The 21,511-nt window shown below is 38.3% G+C and overlaps 1 protein-coding gene and 1 long non-coding RNA gene across 2 annotated transcripts; both read left to right on the top strand.

Annotated features, from left to right (window-relative positions):
* The first annotated feature begins 51 nt into the window (after nt 1-51).
* On the top strand, nt 52-5,519 carry LOC119883321. Its single transcript, XR_005440618.1, has 2 exons — nt 52-2,287; nt 2,603-5,519. It is a non-coding gene; the product is annotated as an uncharacterized LOC119883321 (long non-coding RNA).
* Nucleotides 5,520-6,465: 946 nt separating this feature from the next.
* nek8 (NIMA-related kinase 8) lies at nt 6,466-21,420 on the top strand. Its single transcript, XM_038692674.1, is given in 17 exon segments — nt 6,466-6,548; nt 9,434-9,639; nt 10,650-10,844; nt 10,847-10,881; nt 10,999-11,113; nt 11,116-11,129; nt 11,527-11,735; nt 11,868-11,947; nt 12,050-12,234; nt 12,873-13,020; nt 13,523-13,599; nt 14,499-14,616; nt 14,769-14,919; nt 15,470-15,633; nt 15,910-16,062; nt 17,324-17,482; nt 18,995-21,420. Coding segments are annotated over 17 exon segments (2,085 nt in total). The 5' UTR covers nt 6,466-6,501; the 3' UTR covers nt 19,024-21,420.
* The last annotated feature ends 91 nt before the right edge of the window (nt 21,421-21,511 follow it).

The raw sequence follows: 21,511 nt of genomic DNA, 5'->3' as shown, positions 1-21,511 counted from the left end.
AGATGGGAGTGGTGGAGAGGGAGCGGAGTGGGTGGTGCTTTTGCTGCACCCTTGAACCAGAGAAACAAGGAGGGGCAGAGCCTGCGATCATGTTACGCAAGAAACGAAAACACAGAGCCGAGCTGTGCACGTATTTTCAGCGGCATTGTAATATTTTTTATGGCCGCTGTGAAATCTCCGCCTGCATTTAATTTAGCCTATTAACAACAACAACACTAAAGATTTAATAATGATCTCCAACGCAGGTTGTGCTTCCTTTACTAGCCTAATTTATAAGCCATTGTCCACATTTTTGTGTTTTGATGTTTGGAGCAGGAAAATATGCCATAGGGGGATAATCTATCTTAAAAGTAGGCTGACAGTAGCAGTACCACAATGTTATTACAAATAAAAGTATTTTATTTAATTTTTTTTAGTTAGAGACCTGTTAGCAGGGTGCGATCTGTAAAAAAAAAAAGCAGCAAAAACAAATTCTCCCGCTGCTTATAATTAAAGTAACTGATTAAAAAGCCGTCACTTTCAAGAGTGTCATTTAGTGAAACCCTGTAGCTGTTTGTTCCGGTATGTTCACTGGTGTAACAGGAACACTGGGCTGCTTGTCACCATATAAACAGATTATCAGATTGTCAGATCAGCTTTAGTCCTCTGCTCTCATAACTGTTAAATTTGTGACTTGTAGCCAATCAGATATTTCCGTGGGCGGGAGCAGTGACTACAAACAGAGAGAGGCAGCTGGATCAGAGCTATAAGCGCCAAAGTTTTGTGATCTGTTGCATTACTGAAGTAGCAGTGATCACTCTGAGGGGGGATAAATTTTGTCAACACTGGGGATAAAAATAGCCTAATGGTTTGGTTCATTGCTGATGTTGAGAGGTGAGGGCCAGTGGTGAACACCAAAGGTGAATCTTAGGTCCTCTTTCATTTTTAGATTTGCATGCTGCAAATGGGGCAAATATTTAACAAACGTGTTTATGCTGATGATACACCACTGTTTGTTCCCCTTAAACCAGTTCTGTCAGTGTAGTCAGCTGACTTTCTGATCTTTTTATTTGACAAGCACCCAGTGTGGTACCTTGAGAACAACAGCTAAATTCAATAATTTTTAATAGCTGAGATGTTGAGAAAGTAGTTGATGCTTTTATATCCTCTGACATGGACTACTGCAAATCATAAACATTCTGCCCAAATTGCTATTACTTGGATTTGAACTATACAGGATCAATCTGATAATTATCATATTAATATGATTCATTACTGTATATAGGTTACTTTAATGTAGATATTTTCTTATTCACACAACTAAATTTCTGTAGGCCTAATCTTTTTTGTTTCTTTATTCTTAAAAGTTCTCTTGGGCCTTGTAATATTTTAGAGAAGTTCATACTTGCATAAAGATAGTAGCTTCAATACATTGCATGTATTTAATGATCAAATACAGAATTATTTAGGTAAACTGGTGGCAATGTCAACAGTAAATGCTGTTACTGTAAGTATAGATTTGATTAATAATATAACCAAATGCATCTTTGTTATGTTTGCAACCTAACAATGTAAATCTGGTATGTTAAACAGGCTGCCCAACAGTGTCCTTCCCTGGCCATAACTCTTTCCATAAACAAAGTGGGCCCTCATTCCCCACAGCTGGCCTCTCTGCAGCCCGGTGGGGGGGAAAAGGAAGCTAGCTGACTAAAGCACACGAGGAACAGCTAAGAGGCTTCCATTTACACACATTACCGCCTGCACCACAGCGGTCTGCGTGAAATATAAACCCACACACAAGGAGTTTACTTTTCTTACCTGCTAAAAGTTTTTAAGTTTATTCACAACTTCTTTAATCCTATGTGTACATTTGTGTAGGTCACATACTTCATCTATTTTAGCAGCAACTTTTGTTTTATTTTTTATTTATTATTCATTATTTATGTATTTTTATTAATTATATATAAATACTAATGTGTTTTTATCCCTGTGGTTTAGAAGTAATTAATAGTGTGTTTCTGGCCAGGGACCTTTGTTGCCTGTCACCATTATTTCCTATTACCTCTTAACTCTTTTCTCAACCTCTACTATGATCTAAAGTCCAACATAGTCTAGTTTTTTATAATTGGTAACACACATTTCATTATACCCTTTTTAAAAACAGCTATCTTTACCAACATGCAGCTCAGCACAACAGCACCTAAAATGCACTAACGCAACTAAAACACTCAGGATCAACTTTTGTACCAGAACACTAAAAAGATTTGTCTTCCTCGCTACACAGTGACCCAAAAAGCACCAACAACAGGTAGAGCATTGCAATATGTATCATTATTGTATTTGAAGTATTATTTATTTATTTAACAAGACTCCATTGCAACAAAAATAAGGTCACATCTTTATTGCATGACTTAGTAATGTGTAACATGGATGAGTGATTCCAAGTGTACAAAATGAAACTAATCTCTGAAATGCTATACAAATTATACATAGTTACTATACAGACATGTCCAGGAAAGATACAGTTACAGAAGAGTTATAGTGCTAACTATGCCTTTTGCATTTGGCAAGAAGTTTTCATCCACATCACACCTTATCTCTTCTCTTGCAATACATGGGATAGACTCTTTCTGCATGTCTGATCAGTCCCTGGAGATCTTCTGCAGATATGTCCAGACAGCCAGCAATCATTGTTCCAAAGAGGAACATCTGATCATGTGGCTGGTGGTCAAACGTTTCACCTCCATGAAGACAAGGATTCCTCTGTGGGGTTGAGGAATGGAGAGTAAGGTGGAAGTAAAAGTGACACCATCCTGGGATGGGCTGTAAACAACTCTGTGACTGAAGAGGACAGTGAAATACCACATCATCCCATACAATTACAAAATGTTCTGGATTCTGCCTCAATTGCCCCCTTTCATAGGGAGGTCCATCGCAGGGCCACACATAGACGAACAACCACTCACACACCTAAGGACAATTTAGGGTAACCAATCAACCTAGCCTGCATGGCTTTGGAAGGTGGGAGGAAGCTGGAGCACCTGGAGAGAACCCACGCAGACATGGGGAGAACATGCAAACAGAAACTCCACACGGAAAGGCTGGGGCAACTGGGGTTTGAACCCACGCCCTTCTTGCTGTGAGGCAACAGTGCTAACCACCACACCACCGTGCCGCCCCAATTAGGAGTTTATATATTTTTATTTATTTTAGTTTCTCTTTAGCAGAATGTTGCAAATTGCTCACAAATTTACAGTAATGTGTGATATTTTCTGTATATGTATATTTACAATAGCATGTAAACATGTGCAAAATTGAGTTTTGTTGTTGTGTTTGGTTTGAGTGAGAAAACAGTTCATGAATTTTGAAAGCTGTGGTCACTGCATGCATTTTGTGTCAAAGCAGTGAAAATTGATGTCATAGCCTACTGTAGAAAATGAGTCTGCTCCCTTTATTCAGAAAGACATCATACGGGGCTTCGGCTACAATATAAAAAGACACCACTAGATGGCTGCAAAGCCTTGTGTGACATCTCTATTTTTCAGTTCAGTGGCTCCCAGTTCTTCATCAAACCACATGGGGGCGTCTCTCTCCAAAAACCTCCAGGAACACCCACCTCTCTGGGGTAGTGATTTTTGAGATGTGATAGAAAATTCCCTGTGATTTTTAAAACTGTGCTTCCTTTCGTTAAAAATTCAAAACAGTCAAGTTACACTGTTCTCCAGTAATTATTTAAATTAACTGAAATAAAATGTGTATGAAAGAGACAAACAAAATAGAAAGAGATGACTAAATATGTGTTATCAGTGTTGGTAACAGGTCCAAGGTTCCATTTTCTTAAAAATATGCTAAAATATGAAACTTCAAGCATGAAACAAAGTAGTATAGGCCTATCTGTAACACAACCCCCTATGGTTAGAGAGAGAAATGTAATTTAATTCCATTTATTGTGTTTCACTGTGGGTAGTTTTGCTGTAGATTGAGAGGACGAGAGCCTGGCTTTCATAGTTTGATCATAGAAGAATGTAATTCCTCACAGCTTCAGGTTTCCAAAGAAACAGCTCAGGATTTCTGACAGCGCACAAAAAGTTCCATACAGCTGTAGTTGTTATTGTTGCAGCCAGGCCACAACAAACTGTCTGCTGAGAAAGTCTCCCAATATCATGTGATGTGTTTGAGAGGTGGTTCTTTGTGCCTGGCTCAGCTTTGACCCACATTGATTTTGGGGTGATTTTTCTTCCCCCTGGGGGATGTTGAGAAACAGCTACTGTTGAGACCCTGCAAGCAGCCAATAGAGAGAAAAAAACTGGGGGTTAATCATTTCCATTGAGTGCATCATAAATAACAAAACAAAATACAGGTCTGTCTTGGTCAGGAAGATCCAGTTTCATTCTCTGACAGTAAAATGGCACTTTTCCGTTCTAGAGAATTGTGGAAATAATCATTTATTGACATTGATTGCCCATACTGCATTCATCATGTTTTAACTAAACAGTTGCTTTCACTAACAAGAACCACACCACAACAATATGTCAGTTAAAGGTTTAATGGATGAATGGATGTAAAGAGGAAGGGTGAAGGTGGAAGAAGCATGTCAATAGGCCTGTTTCGCATTAGACATTTTGACTTGTCATAAACTCAGGTGTTATTATAACATTAACAATTCAGCCCTAATTAACTGTATTATTTACACATGTGCTTTTACTCTTGTGTAATGTCGTAATGTATTGTATGAAAAGGCTGAGAAAAAGAGATGAAGCATCGCTGTGATGAAACAACTTCATCCACAACTTCCTGTCTTGCCTTGATACATCTCTAAAGATGAAACGCTCCTCTTTACAGGTTCATGGGGTTTTGAATATTTTAGGCTACACAATCCTACACTGCATTCCTGGACATTGACTGTTGCATCTGGAGACAGATCTGCTGTCAGAAGACAGGCCAAATATGTCACTAAGCTGGTCTGAGCAATGACGTATACACTCCAGGGCGCCTTTAGGTGCACCTTTGTTGACATATTATATCAGTGAGAAAGAGAACTAACTATTGTTTGTTAAACCGCCTACTCACATATCTTCCCTCGAACTAACTTCATTCTAAAACTGCAAATTGTAGAGAAAAGGTTCAATTACAGGAAGATCACTGTTTGTGGTGATATATCATTATTTCAGATTGATGATAATAGTGGAGGTATGTACTTCAGTACAACACAGAGCAGGCTTTGTCACAGCACAAAGCATTTATTATCCCCATCGTGGCAGAGAGGGGAAACAGTGCTCATGCAGCCTCCTTCCTGCTTATCTCAGACAAGGGGAAGGCGCTTTATAATCACCAGGCGTCTGGATGTATAAGACTACAGTATCTGAAGTCCATGCTCAAGAAGCTACACTAATCATATCTGTCTCTGTGTTTCTCTCGCTGCCTCACTGTCTCCGTTTCAGTTTTCAGACTTTTCAGATGATAGACTTCAAACCAGATTGCTGTTTGTGGAAAAAGTGGAAATTAAGTATAGCAAAATAAAGCCAGATCACTCACTATTATTCTTTGCCTCTTATTATTTGCTGTGTTCCTTGGTCTGCATCAAACAAGGAAGTTGATCCCAAAAAGCAGGAGTTGAGAAAAATGACATGTGCTTCAGCTTGATTTTAATATAATATCTAGTCTACTCACTTTGTTTAATCTATGGTTTTATTCAGACCTATGATGAATTTAAGGTCCGTTGCAGAATAGAATGGCATCCAAGAAATAGATAACAAATAAAATGTATATATTTTCTAAGTCTTTAATCATTTTAACAGCATTATCAATAGTCTACCCTGTTTAAAATAGCCTACTTTTTGAAAAGGCCTATGTCACTGGCATTAAAAGCAAATGCATACACTAAAAAACTGTGTCCCAAATTACAAAACATTGAACAACAGTGAAAATGCATTTTGTGTCAACTACAACAAAAAATGGTGAATCATGCTTTGTCAAAACATCAATCATCATCATCAATTTTTTTCACATAAAGAAAGCATCTTTGACATTCCTCAACATCTTAAGGGATTCAGAAATTATCTTATGTTAGATTAATTTATTAAATGTAAGACAAGAATGAGATCACAAGATAGAATTACAAAAACTTTCCCAATATAGAGAACATTTTTGCTAAAAACCTTATAATTCAGCAATGTCAGGTGATTAAAACCTAGTGAATAAAAGACGGGGACAGAAATTAAGGACAATATTTTCCAAGGCCTTTTTCAAAGCAGACACCATATTAATGATGTTATATATTAAAGATATTGATGTTTGCTGCTTCAGTTTCAGGGTCCTGGTCTTGAATGCAGGCTCACAAACTCTTCCTCTGTGAAAACATGTATTAAATGTGAGTCACTAATCATTACTGAAACTTCTGTAAACCTCCATTTTATGTTTGGCAGGATAGTTTTTTTCTTTGCTTTTCTTTTTGTCCCTCGTTGCGTCCTGTAGTGCTGCGGACAGGTTGCCAGGAGACGGCGGAAACGTTTGGAAGCATCGATGGAGAAGTATGAGAAAATTAAAGTTGTCGGAAGAGGAGCTTTTGGGTAAACTAAACTTACTTTACTTTGTGTTAGACACATCTGTCATTCTGTCTTATCTACAAATATATGTCAAGTGTTAACTAAGTAAGCTAGAAGTCCGAAAGTCCTCAATTTTCCTAGAAATAACGGGGCATTGTTTAACAAAAAAAGGTTAACTTTACTTGAAAAGCATGTCGAGCCTATCTTTGTGCTAACGTTAAATCTTAATGCCAAAGCCACTCTGGGCTTCTACAATAAACTATGTAGGCTTTGTCAGTTACAGTTTGTGTGGATTTTCTTTTCAGATTTTGTTTTGACGTTTTAGCTAGGCTAGTTATTACGTAACATTAGTTACTGTTATCATTCACACTCGCACATTCAGCCAGTCATCTGATCTGTTGTATTCACATCACTTTGAATTACTTTTGACGGTACTTCACATCTGAAAGACAAAGTTGATATTTAAAGATAGGTAAGAAGTTGCTGGAATATCTCTCCAAAGTGAGACATGAGATTACATCAAATAATATACCAGAACTGGAGTTATCCGTAACCTTACTCATTTTGTGTGAAATTGAAACGTTATTTAAAAATTAAATATTCAGCAGAGGCATGTTCACTCAGGACCTGTACAGTACAACTGTAATAAAAATTTAAATATTACTACAACATTTCAGAGGGTACTTGTGTACTTTATACACTATGTACCAGTTACTTTTTATAGATTAAAATGTGAAACTAAATGCTCTCCAGGTACACTCATAAGTTTATTTTTACATGCAAAGTTCTTATATCATCATGCCTGGATTACTGCAACAGCCTTTATACATGACCCCAAAAAAATCCATTGATCGACTCTAGACTGTCCAGAACTCAGCTGCCAAGCTTTTGACCAGAACATAGAAATATGATCACATCACTCCTGTTATATTTTCAGTACACTGGCTGCCATATTTTAGAAATACTTTAAAATTATATCGATTACTTTTAAACTCTTCATGGTCTCAGTCCCTGTTATATCTCTGACCTTTTAGTCCCATACGAACCAGCATGTACCTTGAGATCCTTGGGCAGAGGTATTTTGTCTGTTTCAGAGTGTCGACCTAAAAATAAAGTGTACAAAGCGTTTGCAGTCAGGGCCCCAAGGCTCTGGAACAGCATGTCCGAGAAAAGCAGGGCAGCTGAGTCAGTGAACTCTTTTCAATCCTTCTTAAATCATACGTTTGAAGGAGAGTCTTTTCTGATTTTAGTTGATTTTATTTATGTATCTATTTTTCTGTTAACTGTATTTTAATTTCTTAAATTTCTTTCTGTTTTTACCTTTATTTGATGTGTTTTATTGTCTTCGCTATTGTGAAAGCACTTCGTTACATGGTTTTGAAAAGTGCTCTATAAATAAAGATGATTATTATTATTATTATTTAATGAGTTTTAATGAGCCAGAGTGACAGAAATGTGTTTATAATAATATATTTATAATAATATTTTTTTATATAAGAGCGTTATTAACTTACTGTCAATTGCAGAAAATAATGTAAATCTGTATTTTTGTGCATTACATCTTTATCTGTGTTAAATATGTAGTGATTGTTTTTGGAAATCATTGTCTGACTGGCCTTGGACTTTACAGAAGGAAACACACATTTCCCTTCTTCACACATAATAAGCAATTGGAAGGACCATGTTGGTGGGTTCTTTGTCATTATTTACCCTTTTTAACACATAACCAGCAGTGTGTGGAATTGTTGGGTTACATACAACATTAAAATATACAGTACAGTAGTTCTTAAAAAATAACAACTGTAATTAAGCAGTGTGATAGGAAATATTCTTGTGTGATCCAAAGAGTGTTTTTGTCTTTTGATACTATATTGCATTTTAGTGCAAATACACCTACAGTATCTCACAAAAGTGAGTAAACCCCTCACATTTTTGTAAATATTTGATGATATCTTTTCATGTGACAACACTGAAACTGACTACTGGAACCATGTCCTGTGGTCTGATGAGACCAAAATAAACTTTTTTGATTCAGATAGTGTCAAGCGTGTGTGGCAGCAAACAGGTGAGGAGTACAAAGACAAGTGTGTCTTGCATACAGTCAAGCATGGCGGTTGGAGTGTCACGGTCTGGGGCTCGATGAGTGCTGCCGGCACTGGGGAGCTACAGTTCATTGAGGGAACCATGAATGCCACCATGTATTGTGACATACGGAAGCAGAGCGTCCCTTCAGAGACTGGGCCCCAGGGCAGTATTGAAACACACCTCCAAGACGACGACTGCCTTGCTAAAGAAGCTGAGGGTAAAGGCGATGGACTGGCCATGCATGTCTCCAGACCTAAACCTTATTGAGCATCTGTGGGGCAAATCAAATGGAAGGTGGAGGAGCGCAAGGCCTCTAACATCCACCAGCTCTGTGATGTTGTCATGGAGAAGTGGAAGAGGACTCCTGTGGCAACATGTGAAGCTCTGAAGAACTTCATGGCCAAAATGATTAAGGCAGTTCTAGAAAATAATGGTGGCCACACACAATATTGACACTTTGGGCTTAATTTGGACATTTTCACTTAGGGATGTACTCACTTTTGTTGCCAGTGGTTTAGACGTTAATGGGTGTGTGATGTGTTATTTTGAGGGTACTACTTTACATTGTAGCAAAGTGTCTCTTCAGTGTTGTCATGTGAAAAGATATAATCAAATATTTACAAAATGTGAGGGGTGTACTCACTTTTGTGTGTGTGTATATATATATACATATATACATATATATATATATTGCTTTCAGATTGATGATTGCCATTGCTCAGTAACACTGGAACACCAGACCTAAACTACAAAAGATCATCCTACTATATTGTGTATGGAATAAAATATACATCTAATTTTTCTTCATTTTCCTACCTTGTCAGGATTGTTCACCTGTGCCGCAGGCGCAACGACGGGGCTTTTGTCATCCTGAAGGAGATCCCAGTGGAGCAGATGTCACGAGATGAACGTCTGGCAGCTCAAAACGAGTGTCAGGTCCTGAAACTGCTCAACCATCCAAACATCATAGAGTACTATGAGAACTTCCTTGAAGACAAGGCCCTCATGATAGCTATGGAATATGCACCAGGTAAGCTTACTGTATCTTATTACATGATGGCCTTTTGTTCATTGTCTAGCGGTTCACTTTTCCCATGGTTTAGTGCTGTAGGGCTCCATACCTTAACTCATTCCCATGTCAGCCTGGAAAGGCCAAACGAGAACATCTAATCTGTGTGGTGCTGTTTTTAGGGACAGGTATCATTCTGTTATATTACAAAGCATAATGTGAAAAAGGTTAGTCCAAATTTCTGCAGCAAGACCCAGTGCCAGTATTCAGCCTGGGTTTCTTGATTTGCAGGTGGAACCACCATATATTACTAAAACTGATATATTTATATTTGTTAGATATAAAAGTGAAATTCAAAGCTATCCCATATTTAAACTCCCATAGCAACTTGACATAGTTCAGTCTTTTTAAGTCTTCTCTCTTATTGTTTTAATTATTTGTCATTATCATGCCATGTTGTTGTCATTATCCTACTATTGCTTTAGTAGTTCAGTTTGGTTTAGGTAAGTTTTATTTTGTCATGCTTCACATTTTTGTAGTTGGCTCAGGGCTGTGATTTAATGTCCTCTTTGTTACCTCAGACTCTCAACTAATCTAAATTAAAGTTTAGTAGGAAAATGACAAATGGTACAAAATAACATTTTGTGTTAAATGCCCTGCTTTGCTACAAAATGGTTTGATCGTTGATTGGGTCATGTTTCCTGACATCAAGGCAAATCACTGAAGGAGGGTGTAAAGTTTAGTTTTTTTGAAACATTTCTTGAAGCAAGAATTGTTTATTAGCTTGGTATACAAAAAAAATCTAAAGCACACTGCTTCATTGTAGCAGATAAAAAGATATTTACACTAGATTATTGTTTTTTGTTGACATTAACATTTCACTTGAGCAACAAGAGCCCCTGCTGTGTTCTGAACAGCTGTTAAATCCTTTTCTTATTGGCTTTGGTATCATCATCTCACTGCTCAGCCCAGTAACTTGATTGATTTCTAACTTATTATGGGTTTAACAAACAATGTTTTGTTTTTGTCAGGTGGAACCTTGGCTGATTACATACAGAAGCGCTGTAACTCTCTGCTGGACGAGGACACCATCCTTCACTTCTTTGTACAGATCTTACTTGCCCTGTACCACGTCCACAACAAACTTATTTTACACAGAGACCTTAAGACACAGAATATTCTTCTGGACAAGCACCAGATGATTGTCAAAATTGGTGATTTTGGCATCTCAAAATCCTTGTCAGCAAGAGCAAAGCTTACACGGTGAGTTGATTTGCCTTTGTTTTCAAATTGTAATGACTTCAGTAACATACATTTCCCTATGTGTTGAATCCTAACATGTGCAAGCACAAATCGATGCCTCTGTTTTTCACTCTGCAGGTGGTCGGGACCCCATGCTACATCTCCCCAGAGCTGTGTGAGGGAAAGCCATATAACCAGAAGAGTGACATCTGGGCTTTGGGCTGTGTGCTCTATGAGCTAGCGAGCCTTAAGAGGCATTCGAGGCTGCTGTACTTAAAACATTTTCTTTACAAAAATCCCTCGCTTACTTGGATGTAGTGATTCAAGTAATGCAACAATGTTTGTGTTAACTTTCGCAGTATTTTCCATCTAATTTAAAGTGTAATGCATAAAATATTGCTGTGAAAAAAGGCAAGGAAACCATCAGAGCTACACTCAATGTACACCATAGGAGTGGATTCTTACAATTGCTCATAATATTTAATATGAAGTTGTCCCCATGTTTAACTCTAAAGCAGATTGCCTGGGCTTTTGATTCTAACACAGATCGATAATTCACAATTGAACATGTGAAAATCTTTTAGTAGAGATTTTTGGAGGGGATTCATCATATTTATAATGCATTTTGTAATTTTACTCTATAATGCTCTTTATTTTTGCTCTCAGAATCTACCCGCCCTCGTTCTGAAGATCATGAGCGGAACATTTGCTCCAATTTCAGACCGGTACAGCCCTGAGCTTCGACAGCTCATCCTCAACATGCTCAATCTGGATCCATCCAAACGGCCTCAACTAAATGAAATAATGGCTCTGCCCATATGCATCAGGCCCCTGCTTAACCTCTACACAGACATAGGCAATGTCAAAATGCGCAGGTGTCTGAATGCATGACTAATTCCTAGATAGATGTTTTAATACATGATTTGAGATTAAGATTTCCTATATTTTGTGTAATGAGTTCTTTCTTCTCTATTCTATGAAACAAATCCTCCTGTGGCTTTTTCTAGGATTGAGAAACCACTGTCTGCTGTGCAAACTGGTTGTCAAGGTAGACCAGGAGGGAGAGTTCCTACCAACAGGTCGAGAGGTTAGGAACAATATACCGTTATCTGACAAGAGAAGTAGCTGGACCAGGTTGATCATAGTACTTTAATTACCAATTTGTTTTTTATTTCTTGGGCATAAACAGATGGATCAGTCAGTTTGGGATCAGGGAAGCTACATTCCCTGCCGCTGTCCTCTGTGTATACGTGGGGAAGTGGTATATCAGCGCCTCTCCGTCTGCCGATGCTCAACACAGAGGTACTTCAGGTGTCTCTGGGCCGCACTCAGAAGATGGGGGTGACCAAGTCAGGCCGGCTGATTACATGGGAGGTCTGTGTAAACCCTTAATTATTTTTATTTTAGTTTTTACATGTTTTGACTTTACAAAGTGATGCATTATAAAGGAAAAAACCTCCCTATAGGACGGAACAGCTGTGATCTACTCTGCACTCCTGGGTCAACTTGTTGATGTACGAGGATGTATGTTTTCCTATTCTCACTGATAACTAGTCAAATACAGTTTAGCGATTGTTACGCTGATATATTTTTACTGCAGCTATAATGTAGTTCATTTTTTTCAGCTATCAAAAATATCAATAAGAATCCGGTTTTGGCATCAGCCCCTTCTGGCTTCTACACCAGCAGTTACCATCAGTGCAAACAGCCACCACCAATTTTCTAAAAGCAACATGTATTGCATTGGATTTCCTGGATTCTAGGAAACTCTAGGATATGTAGACTTAAATGAGGCTGGCTGGGGAATATGGGTACTTAATAATAAAATATCTGCTGGAAGGCATTGAACATCACAGATTGATGGTTCCTAATGGTGTATCAGATGGTGGATTTTTCTTTAACATTTTTAGTTACTTATGTTTTCCAGGAAAGAATTACATTATCACTCTTTTGCCCCCATTAAGACTAATCAAATCTCTGCTAATCACACTCATAATAATTTATTATCACAGGCGCCATCAGTGGGGTCTGGTGAGGCCAATCTGCCTGGTGTGGTGGAGCAAATGCAGCCTCAGTTCATTTCACGTTTCCTTGAGGGTCAGTCTGGAGTCACCATCAAGTCTGTGTCCTGCGGCGATCTTTTTACCACCTGCATGACAGGTTGGTGGGCCACAACGCTTTGTATAAGTAAGACATCACATCCGTGCCTAGTCAGCTTAGCAGGGAGCTCTGCTAAAAGAAATCAATGTTTATTCACACTGCACCACATGGCTGTGCAGCACTGAGACAGCATTTGAACGTACATATGAAAGTGTGGATACAGTCAGCTCTTTTCCAGATTTTAACAGATAGTGTGGATAAAATAAACCTCACCATGCTTACCTAGCAGTTTGGAAGTAGTTTCTCTTGGTGCTCTGTTAGTCAGTGTGCTTTAGGAGGCTGTTGTCAGTCCATCCAGCATTGCAAAGCAGATAACACAGGATTAAAGACCCTTCCTCTCAGCTCAGTGGCCTCTATTTCATCGCTTTTCACTATAGTGACGCAGATTAGCGTTTCCTAGATGTGGATTAGAAGCATTCTGTTGGTCTACGTAAGAATACACCTACACTAAACACTCAACTAATAGGGTCTTTAATCCCTTCTTTTTATTTTCAATTTGCAGACAGGGGTATTATCATGACGTTTGGGAGTGGGAGCAATGGCTGTCTAGGACACGGTAACTTCAATGATGTAACACAGGTACATATCCACCATTTAAAGGCAAATATTTGAATGTTGCACTCATATTAAATGCACACTCAGTTGGCAGTTTGTGAGCTACACCTAACTAAAACTGATGCAGTCTAATAAAACAGTCCTGTTATAAGGTCTATTGGTGTTTCTAATATTTTGTTCATATTATTTGTATCATTGTGGCTAAATATTAGAAATGCAACTCTCAGTACAATACAATATGGTTAAACAGAACCACCAACTCTATATTCCACAGTGATCATAAAGTTGCATCAACACCTTTCTAAAATTTGAACTTTCATGGACGCCAGATTTATTGCAAGACTTCATTTTATTATTATAGTATTTCTAGTATTTCTCCACTATGTACAGTAAACAGATTTTGTTAACTTTTGATTTAAAGTATGCAATTTTAAGTCACAACACCATCTGGATCCCATTCATTTTAACAGCAACATCTTTATTAATCTAATACAGTGTGCATTAATACATCCATGTGTCTTCCAAAGTTTTGTTTTTACTTACTGTAGATTTTTGCTTCATACTGTATGTGCTTATGAAACATATACTGTGAATTCCACACAGTCCTAAGTTCTTTTACATGTGTTTTATATGTTAGGAAATGTCCATAATTATAGCAACTTGCCAAAGAATTTCTTTTGGTCTTTTAACCTTTAGCGGAAATTTGATAGTAGAGAGCAGACAGGAAACAAGGGAAGAGATAAAGAGTGGTGTGACACAAGGTCCCTGTCTTGAATCGAACCAGGGATGTGAAAGTTATATTGTATATCTGTTAATGACTGGGTTACCAGGGCACCGCTTCCCTTCAGATGTTTGATAAAAAGCTGTAATATAAACATTACAATGATCACATTTCTTTTTTCTCTCTCTGTTTTTCTACTCAGCCCAAGATAGTTGAGGCACTCCTCGGCTACGAGCTGGTTCAGGTGTCATGTGGTGCTTCCCACGTACTCGCTGTGACCAATGAAAGAGAAGTATTTGCCTGGGGAAGAGGAGACAATGGTATAATAATCGATCCAGTTATTTTTGAACTCACTCAATCTATCTTAGTATTTATCTTTTGGTGTTTGTTTGCATGTGACTGGTTTTTGACAGCAGCAACTCAGTACACAGCTGAATTGTTGGGTTTCTGTCCCTGTTCCTCTTTCTGGTAGGTCGCCTCGGGCTAGGCACCCAGGACACACATAACTCTCCACAGCAGGTGTGTTTACCTGTGGAATTTGAGGCCCAGAAGGTGGTGTGTGGAGTTGACTGCTCCATGATTATCAGCACCCAATACAGCATTGTGGCTTGTGGAAGCAACAGGTAGTTACTCTATATTTTTCCACCCAAAACTATGGCCAGTAGTCTCTGTAAACATGTCACTGACTGACCTGAGCCAGTGATCAGCAGTGAAACATCTAATTTCACTGTTTTCCATTTGCCACTGTAAATTTTCTGTAAGCGATTTGTAGGTGTAGGTATGCTATAAACCTCATGTGCGTGGGGTGGTGATAGATGAAAGGAGTTCCTATGGTGCACAGAGGTACTTTCCTCATACACAACGTATGAGACAGCATTCTCCTAAAATGACAAACTCTTGTTTTGTCAATTGTTAATCCCTCTCTCTCTCTCAGAGAGGTTTTGGACTAGATGTATAGCTGTGTATGAGTCAGAGAAGCAACAGTAAATAACATTTCACTCATTTCTGGAGTAGGAGCAGCATTGTTCAAATACCTTTAACTCAGTATCTACCTGTAGACAAGGAAACATACATACAATATTATTGTGATAAACATACATTGTATATTGAAGAAGTGATTTAAAATGAATATCTTTTTCTCTATTATAAGTACATTGATGTTGTTGTGGTCAGGTTCAACAAGCTTGGGCTGGATAGAATAACAGCTGGAGAAGAACCAAATCCCTCGAATCAGGTGGAAGAAGTTCATTCTTACACTCCTGTCCAGTCAGCCCCACTCAGCAGTGAGACGATTGTTTACATTGACATTGGGACTGCCCATTCTGTGGCTGTTACAGGTAAAATATTATAATTATTAACCAGTAAAATAACATTTTTTCAGCAGACTTGTTTTGCTTATATGCATTTTTGTGTGATTGCCTCCATAATCTTTTTAAAAACCAGATTACATGAAGGCTGCTTGGGAAAATCACTTCCAACTTGTTCAACTTCTTCAGCAAAGTTGTAGCACCTAATAATCAAGCATGGTTTCATTTATTGTGTTAAAAGCCTTAACACTGATATTGATTTTTAAATTAAGCATCACCACTTTCGTCCACATTGTCCTTCTACAGAAAGGGGTCAGTGTTTTACCTTTGGCAGCAATCAGCATGGCCAGATGGGCTGCAGTTCCCGTCGAAACAGCCGTGTGCCCTACCCGGTGCCTGGGCTGCAGGGCATCACCATGGCTGCCTGTGGAGATGCTTTCACCCTAGCTATTGGATCTGGTGAGTAGAGAGGACTGTGTCTGTTTTTAAAGGCCCTGCACACCTTCACAGGCGTTTTCACTTATTTTGGCTAATGAGACCTCTGCTCATGTTGAAGATGGGCTGGGGCATATGTGAACTAATAAGAGTGATTAATTTGTCCCATTGTTACAGGTGTAACAAGGCTAACAGGAGAGTCATGGAGATATTGATAAAACACACTATACACACACACACACACACACACACACACACACACACACACACACACACACACACAAAACACGTAGGCCTTAAGCTGCAGACAGACCAGCCAGGTGAAATTTCCTTGTATGCTGTGGCCAAAAGCAGGGGCTTATATTACTTCACTGTGCAGGTATAAAACAAGAAAATAAACAAACTACATTTCATGAATGAGAGGTCAATCCAAACCAACTGGACTTTGAAGAGTCTCGCAAAAGGTGGTGGTTTTACAGCTGACTTGAGATTGCTGATTTTCCAACAAGCTTTTGAGCACAAAGCAAAGATATTTTAAAAGCCTCTCTTTATTTTACCTTACTGTTAATCACTCGCTTTAAAGAAGTTGTTTAGAGATATGTTTGAGAAGGAGTAAATACAATAGGGTTCATCTCAGCTCTGAGTTGAGACAACACCACTGATATCTGAGGTTTGGAAGAAAAGGGGAGGAGTCTGCATTTTAATGAGAATCATCCTGTTTCAAATGGCCCTATGTGACCACGCAACAGCAGTGTAACTCAAACAAAACAGATTAAATGTTCATTGTGAGGGATTTTAAGTATCTGGAAGTTTATTTTCATGTCAAACTGAAACAAATTGAAAGTTTAAAACTAATGGTTGTAGTACATGCAAATGGTTAGCAGTCATGTGACTCTACGAGGTTTTTAGCTAGTGGGCTAAACATACAAAACCCTTAGTATGGTTCTTTAAACATGTGGGTTAACAGATCGGTAACATATGTGTGTGTGTTTGTGCTTACGTGTCTGTAAGTGTATGTTTTTTTTCTTACACCGGAGGGTAAAATGTCATATTGTGCCAGCGATTGGCTCCCTGGGGAGAAAGCCAGCAGTGCCAGCCTTGCCTGTAGGTTTTTTGTTGAGGAAAGTCTTTGTTCAGCTTTCACTTGCTTCAGATTGAGCCATTATGCTGCCACTGCAGGAGAGACAGAGCTGTCAGTTAAAGATTTGTGTGGATTAATGCATCCTGTGGTTTGTGCTGTGAATTTGGAGAAACGGTGACCAGCTCTCCTCCCATCTTTCTACAGAAGGGGAGGTGTACACCTGGGGAAAGGGCGCCCGAGGCCGCCTCGGAAGAAAAGAGGAGGATTCTGGGATACCGAAGGCGGTGCAGCTTGACGAGAGTCACTCGTTCGCAGTGACATCAGTGGCCTGTTGTCATGGCAACACTCTGCTGGCAGTGAAACGTAATATTTTGCTTATTACTCCTTTGTTAACAAGCACTGGGAGATGTCGGGATGCGGTGAAATCTATCTCAGAGAGTGCTAATCCCCAGATGAAAGAACTTGAGATAAACTTTTTCTGATAACGTCAACACAGACGCATGGTTTACCATGCAGAATTGTGGAGGAGTCATTTGTAAGTTTGAAAGCTCACTGGCTAAAGACATGACACTAGCTTTAATACATCTATAAAGAATTTCCAGTCTCAACAAACTACTCACTTTCAGCTATACTTTGCAAACTGGATCAGAATCTTTCCATCTGCATGCCAAAAGTAATAATTCAGTCCAATGTTACATTAGATAGATTTTAGACTGAACTGAATGAAATGGCCATAGACCTCCTACCTAGAGGAACACACAAGAGCAAGTTGTACCTTTTTCCCAACAGTGACGGTGCAAAAGCCACAGATTCTAATAGAAACTGAAAAACAGTGAAGGTGGGATTAAATCATCCCTCTACACTCTAAATTAAAAATAGCTGCAGATTTAGAGAAGATTAAACTGCATCACAATTTCATAAGTAACAGAGACGTTGGTAATCCTCGCTACAGGCCACAAGGCTGATGTTTAAATGTTTCTTTGACCTGCAAGGTGTGACAAGGACATGGAGACCAACATGGACTAACACTCACAGATGTCATTAGCAGGGTCTACATAATACTGATCGGACAGTACCGGAAGCTGAACAGTAATGATGTATGTTTTTGTGTACAGTATATACTTTTTACAGGATCAAAAATAAGTATTTGAACACTTAATCTTAAACACACAAACACTGTGATTTTATAAAAAAATTAAATGCATATTCTATCATGAATGGACAGGAAGCGAAAGTCATGTCTTTAGGGGGGCTTATTTAAAGTAAACTAACAAACCAACAAAATCATAGTTAGGTGGTGGTGTGGATTTGAGTCAGAAACCTTTCTCCAGTGTGTCTGTGAGGTCTTTTTCCAGAACAGAGGTTTTGTGACAACAGCTGACTTTTGTCATGATGAGACATGAAACCAATATTGATGGGGTTTTTTTAAGTCTCCAAATATTCTGCAGATATTTAATATCTTGAAATCGGACTACTTTTATACCAGGTATTTCTTAGTAATTTTTTATGACATGAGCATTTAAAATGTAATTTGGACTGGTATCGGACACTAAAACTCTTTACCCCACCTATTCAGAGCCAGAGAATTAACAAGTCATGTGTTGTAAGTGAGTTTGCAACAAACAAGCAATGTACAGGTATTTCAGGTGTAACTGTACAATCTGTGTGCAAGACACGCCCACTTCTTTTTTATCTAGGAAAACAGAACAAATTGAATTAAAACAACATGCATTTTAAAGGGAGCATAAAACAGTGTGTACAACAAGAGATAACTAGTATCCATGATGAAGAAAATCAGCAAGTCATTGATTAATTGACTTGTGCTTTCAGCTGTACTGATTTGTTACCCATGTCCCTTTCTTCCCCTTGTTTCAGCTTTGCTTGAGGAACCTGTCCCGAGATGATTTTGTTCTAAAAACCTACCCACTCAGCGTTCGTCATGAAGCCCGGCGGTGGCATGAGGTGAAAGACAGCTTCCTCGGAATAACTCCTCCCAGAGGCCCATCTGTGCTGCAGTTGAAAGATTCCCTTTCATACTGCAGCTGTGGCCTCAGACTTTCACTTGGTCTTCCTCTCCATCTAGTTTTTTCACCCCTTCCTCCTGGAATGAATGTTTGTTTCATTTGGTGGTTTGATATCAGGCAGCAAAGCACATAAAAGGTCAAAACCTGTGTGTTGCGGCAGGTGTATCTCACAACAGGTGAGTTAAAGGAATGTTGCAACACTGTTAGCTGGATTACAGGAAGTCATTAGGCAGCTTTCACGCAGTGAGCTTTTGTCCTCTCTCACGTGCAGGGTTAGCATGATAAAGACCAGTAAAAGCCAAACTGGTTTGAGCTCTCTTAAGCCACTATTGAATGAGATGATACAATTCAAAGAAACGCAAAGAATAAATGCCACTTGAGTGTTTAGTAACTCATCAGTCAAATGAACCAAACACAGTAATCTTGATGACGTCGTCAGTGGCCACATTGTGCTTTATTGGATTAGCCCGCCAATACATTTGTAACTCAACAGAAGCGTTCAAATCAGATAATGATGTGTTGTGTAGGGTTCAACTGAACAACGTCTTTATGACTTAGAGAATGTGGCTGTGTCCGAAATCACTCCGTTGTTCACTCGTTCACTTGTTCACTGCTCCTTACACAGTAGACACTCAGTAGTTTACATTGTAGCGAGCAGTAAATTGAGATTTCACACGTATGAATCATCTACAGTTTGCTTAATCATTGTATATTGTGTATTGTGTAAACTGTATTCATTGGTCTACCAAAGTGAAGTGAGAATTGAAAACTGCCAAAGTGAAGGAAGAAGTACTAGCAATACCACAGTTTAGAAATACTCGGTGTAAGCAAAAGTCAAAAAAGTACTAATTGCTTAATAAAATTGAATTAGTGTATATACTTACAGGTAGGTTAATCTATAATAATACATTATCAATTATTAGTTGATTATAATTTGTATTAATAATCTGAATCTGCATAGTAATTATTAACTTAAGATGCCAAATAAATGTAGTGAAGTATCGTATCATGGAGATACTGTACTTGGGTACATTTTTGAGTAAATGTACTTAGTTACTCTCCACCATTGGTGGAGGGAAATCTTTGTAGTACATATGTATTTTTATATTTACATTTCTTGAATGTTATCAAATGTTATGATTATGATTGTCATGATTATTGTCATGATGAAAAAACAAGACAAGGCAAAAAAGACAAGAATTATTGTCACAAGTATCTGAAATTGAAATCTGAACTTAAATGTGCAATAAGATGTACAACTCCTGTGATAAACCATATGTTGTATGAGTTTTCACAGTGAAAAGTCATCAGACACATCTTTTTCAGAGAAAAAAATGGCTGCTAATGGATGTGGGGGGGTGATGTAGCAGTGGGTAAGACACATGACTTTGGTGTGAGAGACCCAGGTTCAATTCCCACTGTGAACCATCCACCATTGTGGCCCCTAGCAAGACACTTAACCGATCGTTGCTCCAGAGGCATGTGACCTCTGACATGTATAGCAATTGTAAGTCGCTTTGGATAAAAGCGTCAGCTAAATGAATAAACCTAAACATAAAATGTCTGGAAATAAAATATTAAACATCCATATCGTGACCAGGAAATGTTACTAATCTGTAGTTTTCACAGAGCTGTTATCAATATTGTCTAATATTTTTTTTTCAGTTATACTGTAGATTAATATGCTTTTTTCATCAATATATCAATAATCTAATAAGAAATTTTGGAGTAATTATTTCGTATTTAAGATGGGTTCACACCTTTTCTGAGGACATGGATCGTTTACCATTGTTGTCTTGTGTGATGATGCAATGATGATGTAATCTGGTGGCAATCCAGCAGGTGAAAAATGATCTGAATATGTGGATGTACTCTTTATTTTTCACTGTCAGAAAAATGATATCCAGTTTACGTTTCGTTTAGTGTGTGAGTGTAACAATTTTAGTCAGGCTTTATTTTATGAACAAAGGCAATATTTCAACATGAAATACAGGGAGAAAATATTATATTTCTTCACTTTGTCTGCCTGCTCTACCACCAGAGGGCACCTGCCATGTCTGGCTCTACTGTAGGCCTCTGTATTAGGTCACTTTTTATATTAATTCCACTTATACCATAACAACAAAACCTTCCTCACCTCTGTTTTTTTTTTTTACTAATTAGACCTATATTTGTTTAATATTTAATTAAGTAATGACTATGTCTTGTGTACGTATTAAAGTATATTGGTTTACATCTGCCAAATAAATAATAAATCTTAAACATGTGCATGGAAAACAGTGTATTTCATTAGAGGATGCTGCAGCCGCACAAAAGCTCAATTAAAGCTCCATAAAGAGAGATCAGAGGGATAAAATGGTGTGAACAG

Source organism: Micropterus salmoides, unplaced genomic scaffold (genome assembly GCF_014851395.1).
Source record: "Micropterus salmoides isolate LMB-PRFRI ecotype aquatic unplaced genomic scaffold, ASM1485139v1 Ms_hic_scaffold_3, whole genome shotgun sequence".
NCBI classification, from domain to species: Eukaryota; Metazoa; Chordata; class Actinopteri; order Centrarchiformes; family Centrarchidae; genus Micropterus; species Micropterus salmoides.
The sequence above is the reverse complement of the archived record's forward strand: the minus strand, read 5'-3'. Positions and strand labels throughout refer to the sequence as shown.